We start from the raw sequence: 21,578 nt of genomic DNA, 5'->3' as shown, positions 1-21,578 counted from the left end.
AAATGCAGTTTACATTCAGCAAAGAAAACAAAAGCCAGAAATCCTTTTCACGCGGTGGTGCAGACAGGACGGCCTGCTGGAAAAGCTTACCTACCGAGCCCAGGAACGTCGCCTTCCTCTTTCCCAGGCTGGCAATCCCGAGACTAAGGTCTGAATGGATCTGAATGCCAGCCCCTCCTCAAGCAAGGGCACCTGTGGCTTGTTTTCGCTCCCTTGTGCTGCAGCATGAGGCCCGATAAAGCCTCGCCTGAATTTCTCGTCTGGCCTTTTATCAATTTCTATGGATTAAAGGGTCCAGGGACCCGAGTCAGTAACCATGACCCCAGAAAACAGCAAGCTGGCTCACCCGCTCCCCAACCCCTAACTTCCTAAGAGCTGGAGGGCCCTTGGGTCCTAGCCCCCCTCTTCATTTTGTTACCGACACAGGTTCTTGGACTCTCGAATCAACAGAAATCAATAAGAAGCCAGATAAGATATTCAGGCGAGGCTTTACTGGGACTAGTGCTGCATGCAGCACGAGGGAGTGAAAGCAAGTCACAGGGGCCTTTGCCCGCTCCCCGAGGGGGCTCCAGCTGGTTCCTTAAATGGGTAACAACGGGGGTGGGTCAGTGGGTTGGGACAGACGGGTGGCTTAGGTGGTCTGCCCAGCCCCCTCGGTGGTGCCCCGGGCAGGGATCAGGCTCAGTACCCTGTTTTTGTTCCCGGCACCTCAGAAATAGCAGTTGGTTTGTGGCGTTTCTGTGCATGCAGTTATTTTTAGTCCCTTATAGTTTCTTTGTATTCTGTTGCTCGGGGAGATGTTTGCTCAGGTGCAATCACTCCACTAGAGGGGGCTCAGGTCCCAGCCTGTCTCAATTTCAGCCGAGAGAAAGAGGCCCAGAGAGACGCCCACAGGTGTTGGGAAGGCTTACGGGGCACTCCTGACCCAGGGGTGCTCCTCTCTCATCTAAGTTCCGTATGAACTGAACGTGCATCCCGTGGACCAGCCAGGGGCCTAAGTCAGCAACCCCCGCATTGTTTTCTAGGGAAGAGGAATCTTGAGGGCCAGGAGAAGAAGTGTTCGCCGGTCCTCTCATGAGTAAGATGGGCATGGTCTGAGCAGGGGATCCAGCCCAACTTCTGAATTGGAATAAATCTGAACTAAAATGTCTTGGACCCCTCCCCCAGGCCTGAAGTCCTGTGATAAGAATGGCCTGTGCTAATTCATGGAACTTAACCCTTAAACGACCACAGCACCACGAGCAGTAGCAGAATAGAGCTTTGCACCCAAATCTCAGGCCCCGAGCAGGCCTGGAACCCCAGCCAAGACTTTTTGGTGGGCTGACTGGAAGTTCTGCCCACCTGAAATGAGAGTTCTGTTCGACGGTTTTATGACTCTGTTTAATGGGAATGCTAATGAGAACCCTACTTGGAGCAGACAGTGTCCGGAGGAAGGCCCCCGGCCCCCTCCCCGTGGTCAGCCCCACCCCTTGGAGGGATGGACTTCCTCATGTGCATACACAGCACTTCATCGATGTAGATGGTATTCTCTTTGACTTGGAGCTCCTCCCGCAGGGCGAGCTGCCTGCGATTCAGGCCTCGCAGCTCTATGTGAGCTTGGGCTAATGTTTCCTTTAATCTAGGAGAAGGGGAAGAACATCAGGGAATAATTTATGGCTCTACATCACTATTTCAGGGGGAGAAATGTATTCATCTATTCAGTGCAGGATCCACATGGATGTGTCTTCCTCCTCTCTCCTCCTTGAGACAGAGATTTCAAAGTGGTGGCCCTGGGCCGGTTCACAAGGCAGACAAAGCCGTGAACTGCCAACAGTTAAAACTGTAGATTTTACCTAAGCATCTGGAGTTGGACTTCAGAAAAATGTAAACATTGGCATGCATTCCCTGCATGGTGGCAATTGGCGGGAGTTGGGAGAGACTGCCCTCTAGAAGAGAACCCCTCAAACACGAAAGATGCAAAGGTCTTTACGCCCGCCCGGCCTCACCACGATGACACTGCCTAGCCCTGCTCACAAGTCCAGGTTTAAACGGAGCCCCGGTAGCCCTGTGCCTACCTTGCGACGTTGTGGGTGATCTCGTCGACCTCCCTGATCAGCCTGTACTGTGCAACATCGTGACACAGCTCCACGTTAGGCCGATGTGTCCTGGTCTCCAGGCGTGTATGAGCCACCTTGGCAGGTCCTTCTTGGTCAAGGATGGCTTTTTCAAGAACTGTGATATTTTTCTCCTGGGAGGCAATCTCTTCCATGACCTTGCAAGAAGGATGAGAGGAGGTGAGGCCAGGGTGTGTTCCTCAAAACTCAACAGCAGACGCTCTTAGGAGGTTAGGAAGAGGGGACCTCCGATATCTACCCGAGCAGGACCCCAGAAAGAGTCGGATCCCTCTTCGCTACAGCAGTGATTGCTCATGGGCAAGGTAACTCCCAACCTTAGAACCTCACAGATGGAATGGACACAAGTGGCCATTGCTGCCCCTTTTCTCCTTCCCAAATAGGTGGATTCCCTCAGCAAAGGCTGAAGCCTGCCCATTTACCTTGGTATAAAGTACCTTTGTATCATGAGCGGAATGCTGCCTATTTCCTTACCAATCCACCCACTGGTACTGTAACTGAAGGTGGGGTCCGCTGCTCGCCGCTCAAAAACCAGTAAAGAGGCCAGGCTGGTGGAAAGGAAAGTTTGCTTTACTTTGAATGCCGGCAACCAGGGGGGCGGGCGGGGAGGGCAGACGCCTGTCCAAAGGCCAACTCCCCAGCACAACTGGACAATCAGTGGGCAAGAGCTTTTATAGACGGAGGGAGGGTGCTACATGCAGAAACAGCACAGTCACCTCTGACAGTCACCTCGGCATTGGTCACTGGTGGTCTGACCAGCGTCATCTTGATTGTTTTGAGTACAATTAATCTTCAGTTCCAGGGTCGGTTTGTTCCCATTTCCTTGAGACCAATTCTCAGAATTGTGGCAGCTTATGTCATGGCTACAGTCTGGTCATCGTGTAGTTAACTTCTTCCATCTGCTGGGGGTTTCAGTACCTATAAGACAGCTCACAGGCTACAGCTCAGAATATTATCTACAGCCCTTGAGGAGGAACTAAAGGTCCTTGACTATGCTTAATGACTAAACTATTATTATTTGGTCTCCTTTGACTGTTTTCCTTTGTTTCTGTATTTTCTCACTTCTCTGATTAAACTTATTCTTTGGCTGAAGTTTTTCCACAGACAGATGGCAGGCTGAGGACATGGGGGGCAAGGACCGTGGGGTCCTGCTCTGTTTCAGTACCAGTTCTGCCCCCTAGAAGCCTGAAGAAAGGGTGAGCAGTTTAATCCAAGTTTTGCTGGTTTCTTTGATAGTGGCTTTGTGCAAAGATTCCTTTGAAGCTACTCGGGTTTTTAGATTAATATTTCACTAGTTTAAAATTTTATTTCTTCCTTAAGTTTTTTTTTCTTTTTAAACTTCTCATCATAGGAATTTCCAAACATACATGAAGGTAGGTAGTGTAATGAACCTCACGGACCCATCATCAATTTAAGCAATGATCAATACATGGCCTATCTTGTTTCATCTATAATGCCCTCTATGCACCCCTGCCATCAGCTTATTTATTTTAAAGGAACTCCCAGATATTATATCATTTCAGTCTTAAATACTTGAGTATGTGTTTCTAAGTTATAAGGACTCTTTTTTTTTTCTTTTAACATAACGACAATATTTTTTATCACACACAAACGAAAGAAGGATTCTTTATTATTATCTAAAATCTAGTGTTCAAATTTCCCTCAGTGTCTTTTTCTTTTCGGTAAGAGTTGGTATGTTTAAATTAGAATTCGAATGAGGTCCACACATTACATCTGGTTTTCTTAATGTTTCTTTCTTCCCTTTATAAATTTATTTATTTATTTGTTTTTATTTTTGGCTGTGTTGGGTCTTCATTGCTGTGCGCGGGCTTTCTCTAGTTGTGGCGAGCGGGGGCTACTCTTCGTTGCAGTGCGTGGACTTCTCATTGTCGTGACTTCTCTTGTTGCAGAGCACGGGCTCTAGGCGCGCGGGCTTCAGTAGTTGTGGCACACGGGCTCAGTAGTTGTGGCTCGCGGGCTCAGTAGTTGTGGCTCGCGGGCTCAGTAGTAGTGGCACACGGGCTTAGTTGCTCCGCGGCACGTGGGATCTTCCCGGGCCAGGGCTCGAACCCATGTCCCCTGCATTGGCAGGTGGATTCTTAACCACTGTGCCACCAGGGAAGCCCGTCCCTACCCTTTAATTTGGAGGCCGTCGCCCCCGTTTGCCGAGCCTCTTCATGACCACGGAGGCTTCTAGCCAGGTGATAACCAGCTGGAGCCTTTTCTCATAGAGCCTAGGTTGGTATCTCCAGGTGGGGGCAGGGAATCTCACCTGATTTGTTTTGGTCCATCATTCGAGCCTGTCCAGACCATTTTGGATGCTCATTTTATTTTACTTTTAAAAAACATTTATTAATTTGTTTATTTGTTTTTGGCTGTGGCACGTGGGATCTTCGTTGTGGCATGTGGGCTCATAGTTGCAGGATCTTAGTTGCAGCATGCATGTGGGATCTAGTTCCCTGACCAGGGATCGAACCCGGGCCTCCTCATTGGGAGTGCGGGGTCGCACCCACTGGACCACCGGGGAAGTCCCTGGATGCTCATTTTAGATGTTGCTGCCAAGGCCTCAGCCACACAGCCCCAGCTCCTGCAGGATCTCCTCCGGCAGGACGGGGCTTCTCACAGGCCTCAGCAAAGCCCAGCTTCTTGCCTCTTCTCTTACGGTGGACCCTCCTCCCCGCTGCCTTCCTATCTCATAGCCATCTTTCAAGGCCTGGACTAAGTTCTTACTCCACCAGGAAGCCTCTTGACTAGTGTTTGGCTACGTTTATCATTATTACTATTATTGTTGTCGTTGTTCCTATTATTAGCTGCAGCACAGCCAATTTTTACTGATTATCTATTATATCGATTATATGTATAAACTGTGTAAATGTATGTATATATATGTGTGTGTGTGTATAAAATGCGGTATGTGCCAGGCATTGTTCTAAATAGTTTATTTGGGTTGTCTAATTTTACCCTAACCAACTCTGGGAGGTATTTTATCAATGAGCAAACTAAGGAACAGGGAGCTTTTTTTTTGTTTTGGCCACGCAGCACGGCATGTGCGTGCGGGATCTTAGTTCCCCGACCAGGGATTGAACCTGTGCCCCCTGCAGTGGAAGCGTGGAGTCTTAACCACTGGACTGCCAGGGAAGTCCCAGGAACAGGCAGCTTAAGTGTATTATAAATGTTTTAAATTTTCTATACATTATGATGTTCTGACAGCATAAAAAAACCTTTCTGTCTGGGAGAAACTACCCCTCCCTGGGCTCTTCGATTCTTAGAGACGGCGAAGGACCAGCCTGAGCAGGCCTTGGATCTGCAAGCCCAGAGCCCTCCCTCCTCTCTCTGCCCTTTCAGCCCTGGAGGCCATCTTGCTCTGCCTGAGTCCTCCCAGGGCTGGGTGCCAGGCAACTGAGGACCACTCCATAGCCCAGAGCCCACAGAGGTTATTCACACTAGCTGAGCCTAAAGTTCTTCCGTTGCCCTGCCTTGCCCATCCTGAGGAAACCCCAATAAAGGCCGTGGCCTCCACCTTCCCCTTGCTCCTGTCGTCTGCCACCTGACCACCCTAGTGTGTTCTCCACGTGGCCCTGCGTGGGGAGCCCTGCCTCCTGTCTCTAGGACCTGTGAATACAATATAAACTGTTTTTTCCTGAGCCCCCTGTCTCCTTATGGCTGCCCTTGACTGACCATCTCATAAAAGAACACGGAACATTAAGTAGCCTCCCCAGGATCACACAGCAAGTATTGAAGCCCCATTTCGAACCTAGGCTGTCTGGCTCCAGGCTCTACACGCTTACCCACAAGGCTCTTCTACCTGTCGTTTTGCGGACTATTGCAGTATAACTTTTGATGGCATTCTGGTTTGCCCTGCTCATCACAGAGATAAATCTTTCCTTACAGTTAGACTCTGGGTTCACGGAAGGCAAGGGAGGAATGCAGCAGCAGGGCAAGGCTTTGGGAGTTGAGCAGGCCTGGGCTCTAGTCCCAGGCTGCCAGTAATGCACCTGCCACCTGGGGTCCCTTCCACTCTCCATGGCTGCTTCACCATCAGTCAAAAGCAAGGAGTGGGCCAGCAGTGGCCACATCAGGTAGCTGTAGCTGTCCCAGTGTTACAGGTGAGGCGGAAGGCTCAGAGAGCTTGAGGCGTCTGCTTATTCACTCAGCTGGTCTGTCGCAGGGCTGGAATGTGGGCCCACAGATCCTCAGTCCAAATTCAGCCCTTGTTCCACTGGACTCTACCCAGTGTCCCTGAGCTTAGCCTGCAGAATGGTCCCATATGCTCAGGATCCAGCCGTCCTCGCTGGGGAGGGACATGGGCTAGAGCTGGCTTATTGGGCTCCAATTGTTAAACATTCAGGAATTCTGCCAGACCTGTGTTAAATGGGTAACTTGAAACTGACCATGGTGGAAGAATTTACACCACAGGAATCTGCAAATTCTATAAATCAGGGGCTTTTTTTCTCCTCTGGGAGCCGGTTACCAGCAAACGGCTGGATAACCAGACAACAAGCCAGAATCCCAAAGCTGCATCTGGGTTTGGAGAAATCGGTTGCACTGAACTCACGGAACTTCAGAGTCTTAAAGAACGTATAAGGGACTTCCCTGGTGGTCCAGGGGGTAAGACTCTGCACTCGCAAAGCAGGCGGCCCGGGTTCGATCCCTGGTCGGGGAACTAGATCCCGCATGCACGCTGCAATCAAGAATCCGCGTGCCGCAACTAAGTCCGCGTGCTGCGACTAAAAGATCCTGCACACCGCAAGATCCCGTCGGACGCAACTAAGACCTGGTGCAGCCAAAATCAATAAATAAAAATAAATCTTTTTTTTTTTTTTTTTAAAAAGAACGTATAAGAGCATACGGTGCATCTCTATGCTCCACAGAAGGACGAACTAAGGCCCAGAGAGGGGAGACAGCCTATTCTTTGCAGCAATGAGTACGAAAGGAGGCCCAGAGCAGGGCCAAGGCCCGCTCCAGTCCCCCAAAGCCTAAAGGCTGCTGCTAAGATGGAGAGAGCTGAGTGACCTCTACTCCTTGGTACACAGGATCACAAGCCCCGACGGCCTTTCTAGGTTTACAGGGTAAAACCTTCTGAAGGTGCTCTTCCATGGTCCCCCCGGGGAGCTCACCTTGGCCAGATGAGCAGCCAGTTTGTCCCTGGCGTCCTTGGTCTCCTTCAGCCCATTCTTGAATGCGGTGCCCACCACGTCACATTGCCTGCTTAGGTCGTTGGCCGTCTGGGACAAGATTCGGTCCACGAGGGCCTTCAGCGTCAGAGAGTTGTTCCTCTGCTTCTCAGCCTTCTCCACGTTGGTGTTGGAGAAGTCCAACCAGTCTTCCAGACTCACAGAGCTGAAACAGGACCCATGCATTCATTCATAGCATGTTTGGGCTGGGTGTGTGGGTATGGGGGTAGGACAAGCTACTGGAAACCCACAGGAAGTTAAGCCTCCCTCCACCATCAGAAACACCTAGAACGTTTCCCCATCTCTAGGCAGAGCGAATGGTGGTCTGTCAGTGGCAATAACTGTCACTTTGGGGAAACCTACTTACTCTGTGCCAGGCTCTGGGCTGGCACTTTACAGACATCCTCTCATTTAATCCTCACGATGGCCTAGTGAGCTAACTTTCATACCCCCATTTGACAGATGAGGAAAACTGAGGCTCAGAAAGATGGAGTAACTTCGTCAAGATCACATAGGTAGAGACAATTTAAGTATCAAAGTAAATTATAATAGTAACAGATTATAACACACTGAATAAAATAGGAGAACATGAGTCCATACTGGAATGCTATAAAGAAATGAATAAATTGCTAGTTTGACAAGGAACTGCTTTATATAACACTTGAGGAATCTCAAAATAATGTTGACTGGAAGGAAAGGGACACACGAGATACATAGTACATGATGCTATTTAATAAATGCAAAAGTAGGCACAACAAACCTATTAGAAATCAGGAATGTGGTTCTCTTTGGGGAGGAGAGAGAAGGTATTCATCAAGAGGGGACAGGGTGGAGGTTTTGGTGTTGGTGGTAATGTTTTATTTCTTGGCCTGGTTGGTGGTTACATGGAGATTGTTTGCTGTGTGACTAGAGGCAGCCTCTGAGATGGTCCCCAATGATCCCCTGTGTCTCCTGGTGTTCACACCTTTGTATAGTACCCTCCCCTTGAGTTGTGTGATGAACTCATTGACTCATCTCTCCTGAATAGATATAATGAGAGGTTATTTCTAGGATTAGGTTGAAAGAAAATTGTGGCTTCTGTCTCGGCTGCCCTCTCTCTCTTGCTTCCTTTTGGATCACTCGCTGTGGGAGAAGCCAGCTGCCACGTCCTGGGACAGCTCCGTGGAGCGGCTCGGGTGGCAAGGCCTGTCATAACCACATGAGCCAGGTCAGAAGTGGGTCCCCCGCCACGGTTGTGCCTTCAGATGAGACTGCAGCCCCAGCAGACCCCTTGACTACAACCTTATAAGACGTGAGCCAGAGGCGCCCAGCTGAGCCATGCCTGGGCTCCTGACCCACAGAAGCTGGGAGGTAACACATGTTTATTGTTTTTAAGCTGCTAAGTTTTGGGGTAACTTGTTATACAGCAAAAGATAACTAAAACAATGATAATTCATTAAACTGTTTACTATTATTTGTGCATTTTTCTTTTCTTTCTTTTTTTTTTGGCTGCACCGCATGGCTCGTGGGATCTTAGTTCCCCAACCAGGGATTGAACCCGGGCCCCGACAGTGAAAGTGCCAAGTCCTAACCACTGGACCACCAGGGAGCTCCTGTGCAGTTTTCTATATGTATGTTTTACTTCAAAAAGAACATTTTAAAAGTTAGAATGAGTTAGGTCTGTGATGTAATGTTACTTGAAAAATGTAAGTTAGATGTTACAGAAAAGGTACATGGTACAATCCCATTTTTGTAAAGAAACAAAATTTATTTGTGTAGGTGAGTGTGTACATATGTTTGTAAGAACATACAGATAACACTGGTTATCTCAGGGGGTGTAATGATAGAAAGGAGTAGATATGGGGAAATTATTAACTTGCCCTTCCTACATTTTTAAATTCTTTTACTTGTTAAAAATGCAAATAGGTAAAGGAATAAATTTGAAAGGTTTAAAGATTTTATATCAGGGACTTCCCTGGCGGTCCAGTGGTTAAGACTCCGCGCTTCCACTGCAGGGAGCGTGGGTTCAAACTCTGGTCGGGGAACTAAGATCCCGCATGCTGCACGGTATGGCCACCCCCCCAAAATTTTTTTTATATCAGACTTTCTTAAAGTGGGGCAACCCGGAGGACCGAGGCGCCTCTGGGCCCTGTGTCAGGGTACTCACTGCTCAGCGCCCGCCTTTGCCCCAAGCCTGCCTCTTCCCAGCTCTCAGCCTGCATTCAGGATGATGTGCTAGGTCCTGCCTGCCTCTCTGAGAAGCACTAGGATGACACACAGCAGGGAGGAGGACAGCAGGGCCAGGCCAGCAGGGACCCACTCACTTTGGTTCAACCCTCACGACGTCCTCAGAATATTTGATGTTTGGCGAGTTGTTGTTGAGTGAGAAGCAGATATCATCAATGGTCAGGGCTGTAAACTTGTCCCTCAAATCCTTTTCAAGACTGTACTTGGCAGAGCGGTTCAGCCTGAAGGGAGAAGGTAAACTGGGTTTCTCCCTCTGGGATGCCTAGGTGGTACCTATACCAGGTTCTTGGGAGACCATGGAAAATGAAGCCAGTCTAGTGCAATATGGCGACACTTCCTCCCACCTTCCCATCCCCCCAACACACACACACACACACACACACACACACACACACACACACACACACACACACCCCCCATTAGACACTTGGTGACAAATTAACATATCCAAGCCAGGACTTCAAGATCTTCCCTCCAAGTGTGACATTTTCTGATGTCACCACTGTGGCATCCTGTTTGTGAGAGGTCAGCTCCAGTGTCCTCCAGTGTACAATCAGGGGTGAAATCTGGCTGCACCCCAACCCGCCACTGGAGGGTGACTCTCACGCATGAGAGGTTGTCTTGGTCTCATTCTGAGTGTTCCCAGGCCACCTTGGGGCGTGGAAAGTGCTTGTAGGGTATTAAATCCCATTCCTTCTGGGCCATGGAGCACGGCCTTGGTGGGCACCACCTTTTCTAGATAACGCCCAGTGGAGATGTGAGGGCAGGCCCCGCGTGGCCATACCTGATCTGCTCAGACGTATCCTCCAGGGTGCGGGTCATCAGGGCCATCACCCCCCGGATGATCTCAGCCTCCTTGATCAGCTCCTGCTCTACCTCATCGTGGACCAAGTCAATGCCAACTCGCTTCTCCCTGACCGAGAGAAAGGTGGATGGTCGTCCCATGCACGGAGGGAGGCAACTCAAAATCTGCTGACCTTTACAACTGTCTGGACAACTGGACCAAATCCATCCGGATGATGTGATGGCGGATGTACCTTAGTTGGTGTCTATGCGACTTCAAAATATCCAAAACATAATGAGGAAAAATTAATCGGTGACTGGTTACTTGGTCTGAAAAATGCCAGCTGGACTTTTTGGCCTCAATTTGGCCATCGGTTCTGAAGCCTTTTACTTTTTACCTGTTTATTGGAAACACTGTCTTCTGACTTAGAATTTTAAAGACATATGTTTCCTTCCTTGACCCTAGTCCTCTGACAAGGACTGAATCCAAAAAGACGCTTTATAGTAACAACAGTAATAGTCATAATAATGCCAACATTAATAGTACCCCCACCACTGAGCACTTACTATGAGACAAGCATTGTGCTGAGCTTTTCATGCAGATATTCCTTCTCACGTAACCTCTCAAGTACAGGTGAGGAAACTGAGTTTCAGAGAGATTACGTAACTCACCCCATGTCACAGAACTAACTGGGCATTACTCATGTTTTTAACCACTTACTCCCAAAATTGATCAGTCAATGTCTGATAGTTTATTCTTTTCCACCTGCATGACAGTGCTAGGGAGGAAGTCTCCACTCACCAGCTGTGTGACCTCAGGCACGCTGTATAACTTATCTGTGCCTTGGTTTCCTCATCTGTGAAATGGGGATAACTATTAGTACTTCCTAGGGTTGTGGCAAGGGACAAAGGAGATAAGAAAGCAGATAGCACTGTACCTTCCACAGAGGAGCATGTACTCAATGCATGTATGCCCTCTACATCCTAGTTACCCTTAGGTGTAGACTTGAGCCAACTGGATGTTGGCCTCTTTGATCACCTGCTACTTCCCTTTGCCTCACAAACTCTCTAAATCTGGCTGGGAGGTTGCTGCAGAGGGGGTCCTGGCTAAGCTCCCTGAGGTAACAGGGTTTTCTGGGAAGGAGGAAGAGTATGGACAGAGTCACAGTGCATTTGGGAAACTGCAAGCAGCTCAGCACCCCTAAGTACATCCCACTGTTGGGGATGAGATATGGCCCTGGAGGGGTCACTGGGGCCCCAACCATGATGGACCTTGTTTTTGAAGCTAAGAAGTTTGAACTTTATTTTGAAGGTACTAGGGGAAAGCATTGCAACGAAAGTATTTTAAGCATGGAGTGACCTGGAAAGATCTGCATTTGGGAGGGTTCGCTCAATAGCCAGTATGGAGGATGCACTCGATTGGAGGGGCTCTGCTGGCAGAAGGGTGCTCCACCTAGGGCTGTGACAGGCATCAGGTCTGCAAATCAGCTTCACCCCAGAGCAGAAAGGATCACCCTACTCATAGGACTTATAGGAGGGAAATTATAGTAAAAAGGTATGTTTGCACAGCGCTCTCTGGATTACAAAGTGCTTCCATGTGGCTCTGTGTATAGGAGCAGACTTGTCCTCTAGTAACTGTATCTGCTCTGCCTGCCCCAAATAAAGACCACCAATTCCCAGTTTCTATTGGTGTGGCCGTGTGACTAAGCTCTGGTCAACGGGATACAAGTAGAAATGGTGAATGCCAAACCCTTATTATTCCTACTTGTTGGCATGTAGACATAATGGCTGGAGCTCCAGCTGCCACCGTGAATCACGAGGTAACCTTGGGAGTAAAAGCCACGCACATGGGGCTACAAGATGGTGGAGCAACATGACAGAAAAGGCCTGGAAGCCTGACACTGTGGCACACCGTGCCAACCCTGAACTACCTCCAGACTCCTTAAATGTGAGAGAGAAAGAAATTGTCTAAGTTCAATGTTATTTTGTCCTTCTCTGATTACCCACAGCCAAACCTAGTCCTAACTTATATTTAAGTTAGTCAAGAGCAGAGTTTAGACGTGAGCCAAGTCCAGTGCCCCTTCCACTGCCCAGCACCCGGGGCATGCCGAGATAATTTCAGGCTCTAAAAGAACACATGCTCATTTGTCTCATTCTAACCCATCACCTAGCACAGTCAGCTTTTACCTCTTCGCAATTCATTTCTTACAACAGATGATTCATTAGAGGAACCTTCCCTCCTACCTGTATTCCAGACACTTCTCAGTGATGTGCAAGGGCTCTTTAAAGCTCTCCAGGGCTTTCTCCAGTCTGGACTGATAGATGAGTAGATTTTCGGTCGCATGCACCAGCTGCTCAAGTTTGTCATCTAACTCCTTCTTCCAGAACCTGACTTCCTCAAGCCTCTGCTCTGAAGCACACAGAGAAGTCACACCGGGATTAATCTATTTCCAATGTAGCCAACTCTTAGATTAGAAACTTGAAGACTATTGTAAACCTACCCGAGATACTTTCTTTTCTTCTTAGAGTTGTGCTACTTGGGGCATCTTTACATCTCTGAGTTTATTAGAAAGAAGGAAGGAAGGAAGGAAGGAAGGAAGGAGGGAGGGAAAGAAGGAAATAAGGATATATTTCTTCTTACATTCAACATCAAATTAATCCAAAGACCATTCTAGACTCATTGACTCTAATTCTTCAAAGCCCACTGTTTTTAATAACTTTTAATTTTGTCGAGGACACAAATATACATTGTTTGAAAAGTCAAATAGTTTTACAGGTATTACAATTCTCTGACACATCCCTATCCACTCCCACTTTCTGGAAGCAACCGCTTTTTAAACACTTTTAGTATTTCTTCTGGCATTTGCTTACATTGCTATTTATTCATTATCAGTTTTAAGATTACCTATTGATTTCCTATGATGAAAGGTAAGAGTTTGCTCTTATACAACACACTTCTGATCTTTCAATCTTCCCAATAGAGCTGTGTCACCATGTTGTTAAATAATAATTTAATGTTTGTATATATTATTGTAGGTATGTAAATATTATTTATACCCAAACCATGATATCATGATACTATGATAAATTTACTTTCTTTTTTTTCTTTTTCTTTTTTTTTTTTTTGCGGTACGCGGGCCTATCACTGTTGTGGCCTCTCCCGTTGCGGAGCACAGGCTCCAGACGCGCAGGCTCAGCGGCCATGGCTCACGGGCCCAGCTGCTCCACGGCATGTGGGATCTTCCTGGACCGGGGCACGAACCCGTGTCCCCTGCATCGGCAGGCAGACTCTCAACCACTGCGCCACCAGGGAAGCCCTGAATTTACTTTCTTATACAATTTTAAAAAGAATTTTTATTGGAGTATAGTTGATTTACAATGTTGTGTTTCAGGTGTACAGCAAAGTGAATCAGTTATACATATACATATATCCACTCTTTTTTTAGATTCTTTTCCCGTATAGGCCATTACAGAGTACTGAGTAGAGTTACCTGTGCTACACAGCAGGTTCTTATTAGTTATCTATTTTATATAAAGTAGTGTGTATATGTCAGTTCCAATCTCCCAATTTATCCCTCCCGCCCCTTATCCCCTGGTAACCATAAGTTTGTTTTCTACATCTGTGACTCTACTTCTGTTTTGTAACTAAGTTCATTTGTTAGATTCCACATATAAGTGATATCATATGATAATTTGTCTTTCTGTGTCTGACTTACTTCACTCAGTATGACAATCTCTAGGTCCACCCATGTTGCTGCAAATGGCATTATTTCATTCTTTTTTATGGCTGAGTAATATTCCATTGTATATATGTACCACATTTTCTTTATCCATTCATCTGTCAATGGACACTTAGGTTGCTTCCATGTCCTGGCTATTGTAAATAGTGCTGCAATGAACATTGGGATGCATATATCCTTTCAGATTATGGTTTTCTCCAGATACATCCCCAGTAGTGGGATTGCTGGATCATATGGTAGTTCTATTTTTAGTTTTTTGAGGAACTTCCATACAATTCTCCATAGTGGCTGTACCAATTTACATCCTTGCCAACAGTGTAGGAGGGTTTGGAACTCCTATAGGTATTGAGCCCCCCAGATGGATCCTCTTATTTTCTTATCTTTTCTCTCTTGTTTTCTATGTATCTCTTTGTCTTTGTTTTCTACATTCTGGAGATACTTCAACTCTATCTTTCAACCCTTCTTTTGACTTAAAAAAAAAATTCTACTCTCATATTTTTAATTTCCAAGAACACTTTCTTGTTCTCTGAATGTTCTCTTTTTTAAGAGTCTTCTTGTTCCATAGATGCAATGTCTTTTCTAAATTCCCTGAGGGTCTTATAGTGTTATTTTTTCTTTTGCTCTGTGTACTTTCTTTAGTTTTGTTTGTTTCAGTGTTTGCCGTTTTAGAACCTTCCCTCACATGTTTGGTGATCCTCATCTGATCATATTTGAGAATAAAATGCTAAAATACTAACTGGGAGCTCTGTCTGCAGGGACACGGCTTGTCAACCAGAATGCTTTACTGTCTAGTGTGATCAGGCCTACCTATAGGCTGGTATCAGGAGTAAGCATCAACCCATCAGGAGAAGCCTAACATTTAACCCTGCAGGCCAGAATGAAGTTTTGGTCTATTGGAGGTTGAAAACTAGCAGCCCTTAGACCAGGTTTTGTTTATAGATGTGTTTGTTCATCCTGCCCAGTGTTATAAATATATCAAATCAATTGCTAGCATTTAAAAAGTGGGTAAAATTCCAGCTTTCCAGATTTTCTAAAAAAAAAAAAAAAATCAAGGAACTTGGCAACACTGGGCCCATATTCTTTCTTGGGAAAAAATGGGTTGAAATTGATGGAGCACATGTTCTCCAGGCACCCTCAGTCCCCACCACTCCCTATTGTCTTAAGGGTCTTATTCAAACCCTTATGTTACCTGCCCAACTCTGATAGACTGTTGAGTTTGTGACCTCTGGTTTATCACTTTCTGGCATTTGGGACTTTTGTTTGTTTCATCTTATTTTTATTCTTGTTTTGCTTATTTAAGGGCACCACCTTTTACATTGTGTTCGTAGGAACGGGATTGTCAAGAGAGCATTACTCTTTCTTTAAGACTCAGCTCAAATGTTCCTCTCTAGGAGGTCTTTCGCAATTCTCCAGGGTAGACTCCACCCTCACTTCTGTACCCCTTCCCCCAGCTCCTATCTAGTTATATTTTGATTATTCATTTTTCTATCTTTGTCCTCCTCAATCCAGGAGCCCCTCAAAAACTGAGGCTCTGATCATCCTCTGTGATATTCCCAGAGCTTAGTCCATAGATGCTCTTAGACACTCAACAGATATGTATCGAATCAGTAAAAGAATGGCTGATGAATGGCTGAAAATCAGACTGGGTTACCATGTCTCTACCTTAGGGCAGTGAACTTAAAGACAGAGCCCAGAGAATACACGTTTCTCCCTAATATTTCAAGATAATACGTTGCCATTCCTGAACATGAAATGCAAATGAGAGTATCACCATACCTCAACAGTATCATCCAAACATGTTCACAAATATACCAAATATGTTATCTTACCTAGTTTCTTGTTCACATCACTTTGAGATTTTCTTGTGGTCTTTTCAATTTCATTCACAAGCCTCTGGCTTTCTGCCACCAGGCGTTCGGACCGGGACCTTTGGGCCTCTGCTCTGTGGTATTGGTTCTTGTTAGCAATGTGCCACTCTGAGGGCAAGAACTTGGGCGGATGTTGTAGTACTTTGGCCATTTGAGGTTTCTAAAGTCCTGATCAAAAGCAGAATTTTTTTTTTTTTTAGATTCATTGAAAGCAAGTTGTCCTTTTTTTAATGTCAGTTTTTATTAAAGTGTGACATTCATACCAAAAGGCACATAAATCATAATCTGTACACAAAATGAAAACCTCTGTACAGCCAGCACCCAGATCAAGAAATAAGCATTACCAGCACCTCACGCCTCTTTCTGATCACTATTCTTCACCCCCTCCCCCCAACAGTAACCACTATTCCAACTTTTAACACTATAAATTAGTTTTGGTATCTTTGAACTTAATATAAATGGAATCACTGTATACTCTTTTATTTTTTTTATTTTTTTTGTGGTATGCGGGCCTCCCTCTGTTGCGGCCTCTCCCGTTGCGGAGCACAGGCTCCGGACGCGCAGGCCCAGCGGCCATGGCTCACGGGCCCAGCCGCTCCGCGGCATGTGGGATCCTCCCAGACCGGGGCGCGAACCCGGCTCCCCTGCATCGGCAGGCGGACGCGCAACCACTGCGCCACCAGGGAAGCCCCTGTATACTCTTTTATATCTTCTGACTTCTTTTTGCTCAGCATTATGCTTGTAAGATTTATCAGTATTGTTCATATACTTGTAGTTTGTTCATTCTCATTCCTGTGCAGTATACCATTGTATGATTATACCAAAATTTGTCTCTCTTTTCTACTGTTTACGGATATTTGGGTTTCCAGTTTGGCACTATTACGAGAATGCTATGAATCTTCTCATTTAGAGACAATGTGTTTTTTGGTGAACATATGCATGCATTTTTATAATGCATTAGAATTGCTGGGTCATAAGGCAGTGTTCAGTTTTAGTAGGTATTGCCAAACAGATGAACCCAGACATGTTTTCTTAAAAAAAAAAAAAAGGAACAACTGTGACATCTGTAAACTGACAACTGGGTATTGAGCCTGTTCAACAGATGAAAGAAACAAAACCTTCCCAGGACAAAGAAAAGGAGAGAACAAGAAGAGGAACACATGAGGAGGCAGCAGGCAGAGACCAGCAGCAGCAGAAAGACCAACATTTCCCCACCTCATCTGCACACGGCTCTGACTGTGAGAACTGCCGTCCTCACACAGGGCTAAAAACTGCCCCCACCAACATCCTCACCCAAAATATATATCTGAGCGCCTGCTCTTAAAGGCTTCTGGATCTCTGAAGTCCTTCACACATACAAGGAGGGACCCGGAGTCAGATCTTGACCCGGCTGAGCCCCAGGCCACCCGGCTCTCCCTCTGACAACATGGGGTCTCCTAATCCAGTCCCTCCTATGGCTTCGGCCAAGTGCGAGTGTGGGGCTCAAAACTTAACCCAAGATTTCTGGATAAGTCTGAGTAGCTCCCAGAGAAATCGAAATTAGGGCTGAGGTCGAAATTAAACCTAAATTCGGGCTGATACCAATGGGCACAAGGCATTGGGTAGGTCTGTGTGCTACAGTTAAGGGTTGGTGGTGTGGGGCCGGGGCTTACTTACCCTCAGCGCCACAAAACACTACTACACAACTTCGGGATGGAAGCCTCCTTACCCCAACCGGAGCTCCGGGTTCTTGCAGAACTGGGCTGTAAACAGCGCAGTCTCCATGGCAACCGGAGACGCGTCACCAGGGCAAAAGGGGCGGGGTCTGCCGCGAAGCTGCTTCCCCACCCACCCCAGAAGGCTCTCCGCAGGCGCGAGTTCGGTGTTTTCCCCCAGCGCCGGGGACAAGGGGATGTGGCCTGGGAACGCTCAGGCCAGATGCTCGGCCATCTCAACCTACCACGAAGAAGCGGGACACCAAGCTGGGAGTCAGGAGACCTGCGACTGGCCTTGGTCCTGCTGCGGGCTGGGCCACCTCGGGCCGCACTGCTCTCACTGGGTCTCGGACTCCCCAGGTGTACAGCGATGTTGGGCTGGACGATGCCTTCAGGCCCTCGCAGCCGCAGGCCGTCCCAGGACCACTAAGCCACAAGCCCGGCGCTGCATGGAGTTAGCCGCAAGAGATTCCTGGGGTTGCCCGGGCCGCGAGGAATTAATAGGAGGAGGTAGGAGGAGGGTCCGGGTCTCGCATCCTGAGCCAGCCCCTCAGCTTCCGGCCGGGGGCGGTGGCCGAACTCAGGGCTAGGAGTCAGGAGTAGTTTCTCCATCTAGAAAATGAGTGGATTGGAGCTCCCAAACTAAGAGTACAGTGCTCGTAATATGTTCTTTATGGTTGTAGTGCTGGTAAAAAAAAAAAAAAAAAAAAAAGCACTTCCGCACAGCCTGGAACACAGAAAATAGGTATTCAAATCTCCCGCCCTATGCCAAACTTGCAGCTCCACCTTTCACACCCCACAATCGAAGGCAACCTCCCTCTAAGAACAACCAATCAGAGGAGGCCTTGCCTCGTGGAGCCCGCGCCGCTAACATCTCGCGATTCGTTTGTTAGCGTCCTGAGGGCCCAAGAGGCATCATGAATATTAAACAGGCCGCCTGTCCAGTGGCGTCTGGAGGAACTTGTGTTGCATATTCATATTCCCCATCCCTCAGAGAAGGGGCTATTTAAGGAGCGAAGTGGCCTCGCCCGCCACCCGCACACCAGCGGGAGAGTCGCCAGCCTTGGCTACTAATGGGTATTCAGGGCGTGGAGCCCGGGTTTCCCACTCAGGGAAGGCGAGCCGGCGGGAATGGGCCGGAGTCCCAGCCCCAGCACTGCATTCCAAGGACACATGAAGAAGGTGGTCTGGCTCCTGAGCGTGCGGGGCAGCTGGGCCTCAGGGGAGGTGCTCACTGGTGGGCGTCCTCTCCTACTTAGGCGAGAAGAAGGGGCGGCGTCCTGATGGAGCAAGCCAACTCTGAATGACCCCTGTGGTTACCTTTGGAGGCCCCGACCCTGGCGTCCCCGCACCTCAGGTTACAGAAGGGGAAATTTCTTGGACCTGTTGGGAACGTGATACAATTGGCCAAAGTACATGAAATTAGCTATATGAATTATGATCATAGGTCACCATTGTATTTTGCATCCGTATACAGATTTAATCCTCTCCCCCTTCCCCACGGCATGGAGAGGGATAGAAAAACCTTGAGACCCTCACCGAAGAACTAATGCTTGTAGTTGAGTCCAGCCAGCTGGACTCTCTTCTGCTGGTTCTGCCCTCTGAAAGGCCTAAACTTGGATGCTGTTGCATCTCATGATATACTTAAAAAAAAAAAAAAAAAAGCACTCTGCAACTATTTATTCTGGAGTTTAAGTGTAATTGCAAGTATTTGAAAATATTTTCAAAAGTAAAACCTTATTTTGCACCCACACAGGCCAGCAAAGGAATGAATCCAATAGAGGAAGTATCGAACAGCTTATTATCAATAATAACTCAGTGTGTATCTGGCATCAGTATATGGGTAGAGAATAATATTAGAATGTAAAGCAGATATGTAGCTCAAAGCTTAGAATTTGCTAAATTAAGAAGTGTACAACCAAAGCTTATATTCAAAGTAGGAATACTCAGGCAAAGTGCATTGAAGTTTTAAGTGGTTTTGAGATTTTTGTTGGTTGGAATAAAACTACGTTTCCCAAACTGCGTTGTTTCCTGCAGAGGTGGTGTAGGTCTGTTTCCCCAGCCCGCCTCTTACTGGGTGAGAGGCCTGAGTGGGCAACTCTGAATGCAGGTGTGGGAAAGAGGCCTTCAGAAAAACACCCCAGGTCACTGTGTCTACTGGGAGATGGAAAATACAGGAGGAAAATTAAGCCCGAGAGGATAGACTCAGGAGATTTAATATTTGTCAAGTGGAACTTCCAGAGGGGGAGAAATAGAGAATAGAAGATGAAGGAAAGAGAAAGAGAGAAAATGTCCTTGAGTTGAAGACTCAAGTCTTTATTTATTTACCTTAATTAATTAAAAATTTACACAATTTTGAAAGGTTACCTTCCATCTACATTTTGTTGTTACAAAATATTGGCTATATTCCCTGTGTTGTGCAATACATCCTTGAGCCCATTTTACACCGAATAGTTTGTGCCTTCCACTCCTCCACCCCTATATTGCACCCCCCACCCCACTGGTAACCACTAGTTAGTTCTTTGTATCTGTGAGTCTGTTTCCTTTTTTGCTATATTCACTAGTTTGTTTTATTTTTTAGATTCTACATGTAAGTGATGCCATACAGAATTTAAGACTCAAGTCTTTAGATTGAAAGACCCACCTGAAATAATTATTTCTCTCTCACACACACACATACATACACATTATGTGTGCATCTATTCTGTATGTATATACATTCTATTCCGGTGAAATTTCTTTATTCAAAGAGTAAGGAAGAAAGGAATGAATAGGTATACAGCTTTTTGTTTATAACACGGGTTACTAGAAATGATGCTAGAATAACGTCTTCAAAATTCTAGAGGAAATGATTTCAAATCTGAAATTCTATAACCAGTCAAAACACCTCATGTATGAGAGCAAAATAATGATATATTTGGACAGCTCTAAAAGTTGAATTTACACTCTTTTGGAAAAAAAAAATGATGAGAGCAAAAGTGAAAAATCCAGAAAGAGGAAGATACTGACCATAAGAAATAGAGGAACTATAAAGAAAAGAAACCTCAGTATAATGGCTGTGTAACTGGAAAGCGATCAGTTCAAACTATACCTGAAAGTCAGAAGAGTGCCTGTAGAACGTAAGAAGAATCACACAGACTATGTGATTCATAATCCAGAAGTATAACTGCGCGCTCTTGCTGAGTTGAAATTATATGTCTCTTCTAATTGAGAAAGACAAATAGAAATTCGGAGAAAATTGAAAAGTTGTACGAGAAAGTTGTTAACTATGAAGAAACTTAAAATTTGATGTGCTTTTTTTCCGAGTAATATATGAAATGTAAGAGACGGTGACAAGTGTCATTATCCCCTTCATGAAGGCATGACTGATCCCTCCAGCTGAACTCATTCACTTTCTGATCCAATAGAGATTTATTGATCATTCTCTGATCTCATTCCTGAATTCACTAACTCATTCACTGATTTGTTCAAACATTTACTGAACATCTACTAAGTACTGGGCCTGTGCTAGGCACTGAGAATAAAAGATGAGAGACACAGCCCCTGACTTTTTATGGAGTTTACAATCTAGCTCTTTTTTATTCTGACTCAAATGACACCATATACCTTGTAAATTAGTTATTTTTACATCTTATCTTTTCCTGGATCGAAGAGTTGAGGCCTTACTTATCTTTGCAAAGTAACCTGCACAAAACTTGGCCACAGTGAGAGTTCCATAGTTTATTAATATAATATCATAATGTATTATGATATTACATTATTAATAGCTATTATTTCTATCAAAGTTACCAATGCATATGCTAGTTGACATGGCAATTCAATTGCACATCCAGGGATGTATCCTACAGATGCATCTGCACCTGTGCAAAATGTGTAAAATATGTAAAAATGTATTCATTGCAACATTACTTTTAATAGAAAAAAATTGTTTTAATAACCTAAACCTCCATTGAGACCGATGAAATAAATTCTGAAAGAGTCA

General features: G+C 46.1%; 1 protein-coding gene across 8 annotated transcripts in view; it reads right to left on the bottom strand.

Moving 5' to 3' along the window:
• The window catches only part of TEKT1 (tektin 1), a 59,015-nt gene that overhangs the window by 8,267 nt on the left and 29,170 nt on the right, over positions 1-21,578 (bottom strand). For 3 of the 8 annotated variants that reach the window (XR_008616625.1, XR_008616626.1, XR_008616624.1), the window contains exons 2-9: positions 15,864-16,070; positions 12,539-12,704; positions 10,296-10,424; positions 9,589-9,732; positions 7,229-7,451; positions 2,055-2,251; positions 1,342-1,618; positions 91-278 (exon numbers count right to left, since the gene is read on the bottom strand). Coding sequence is in view for 2 of the 8 variants with exons in the window: in XM_007102829.4 (XP_007102891.1) it covers positions 1,405-1,618; positions 2,055-2,251; positions 7,229-7,451; positions 9,589-9,732; positions 10,296-10,424; positions 12,539-12,704; positions 15,864-16,053 (1,263 nt within the window). In the remaining 6 variants the exon portion in view is untranslated. The other 5 variants (XR_003678399.2, XR_003678400.2, XR_008616627.1 and 2 more) reach the window with 5 other exon arrangements.

Source organism: Physeter macrocephalus, unplaced genomic scaffold (genome assembly GCF_002837175.3).
Source record: "Physeter macrocephalus isolate SW-GA unplaced genomic scaffold, ASM283717v5 random_248, whole genome shotgun sequence".
Taxonomy (NCBI): Eukaryota; Metazoa; Chordata; class Mammalia; order Artiodactyla; family Physeteridae; genus Physeter; species Physeter macrocephalus.
This window is presented reverse-complemented; position numbering and strand designations above follow the sequence as displayed.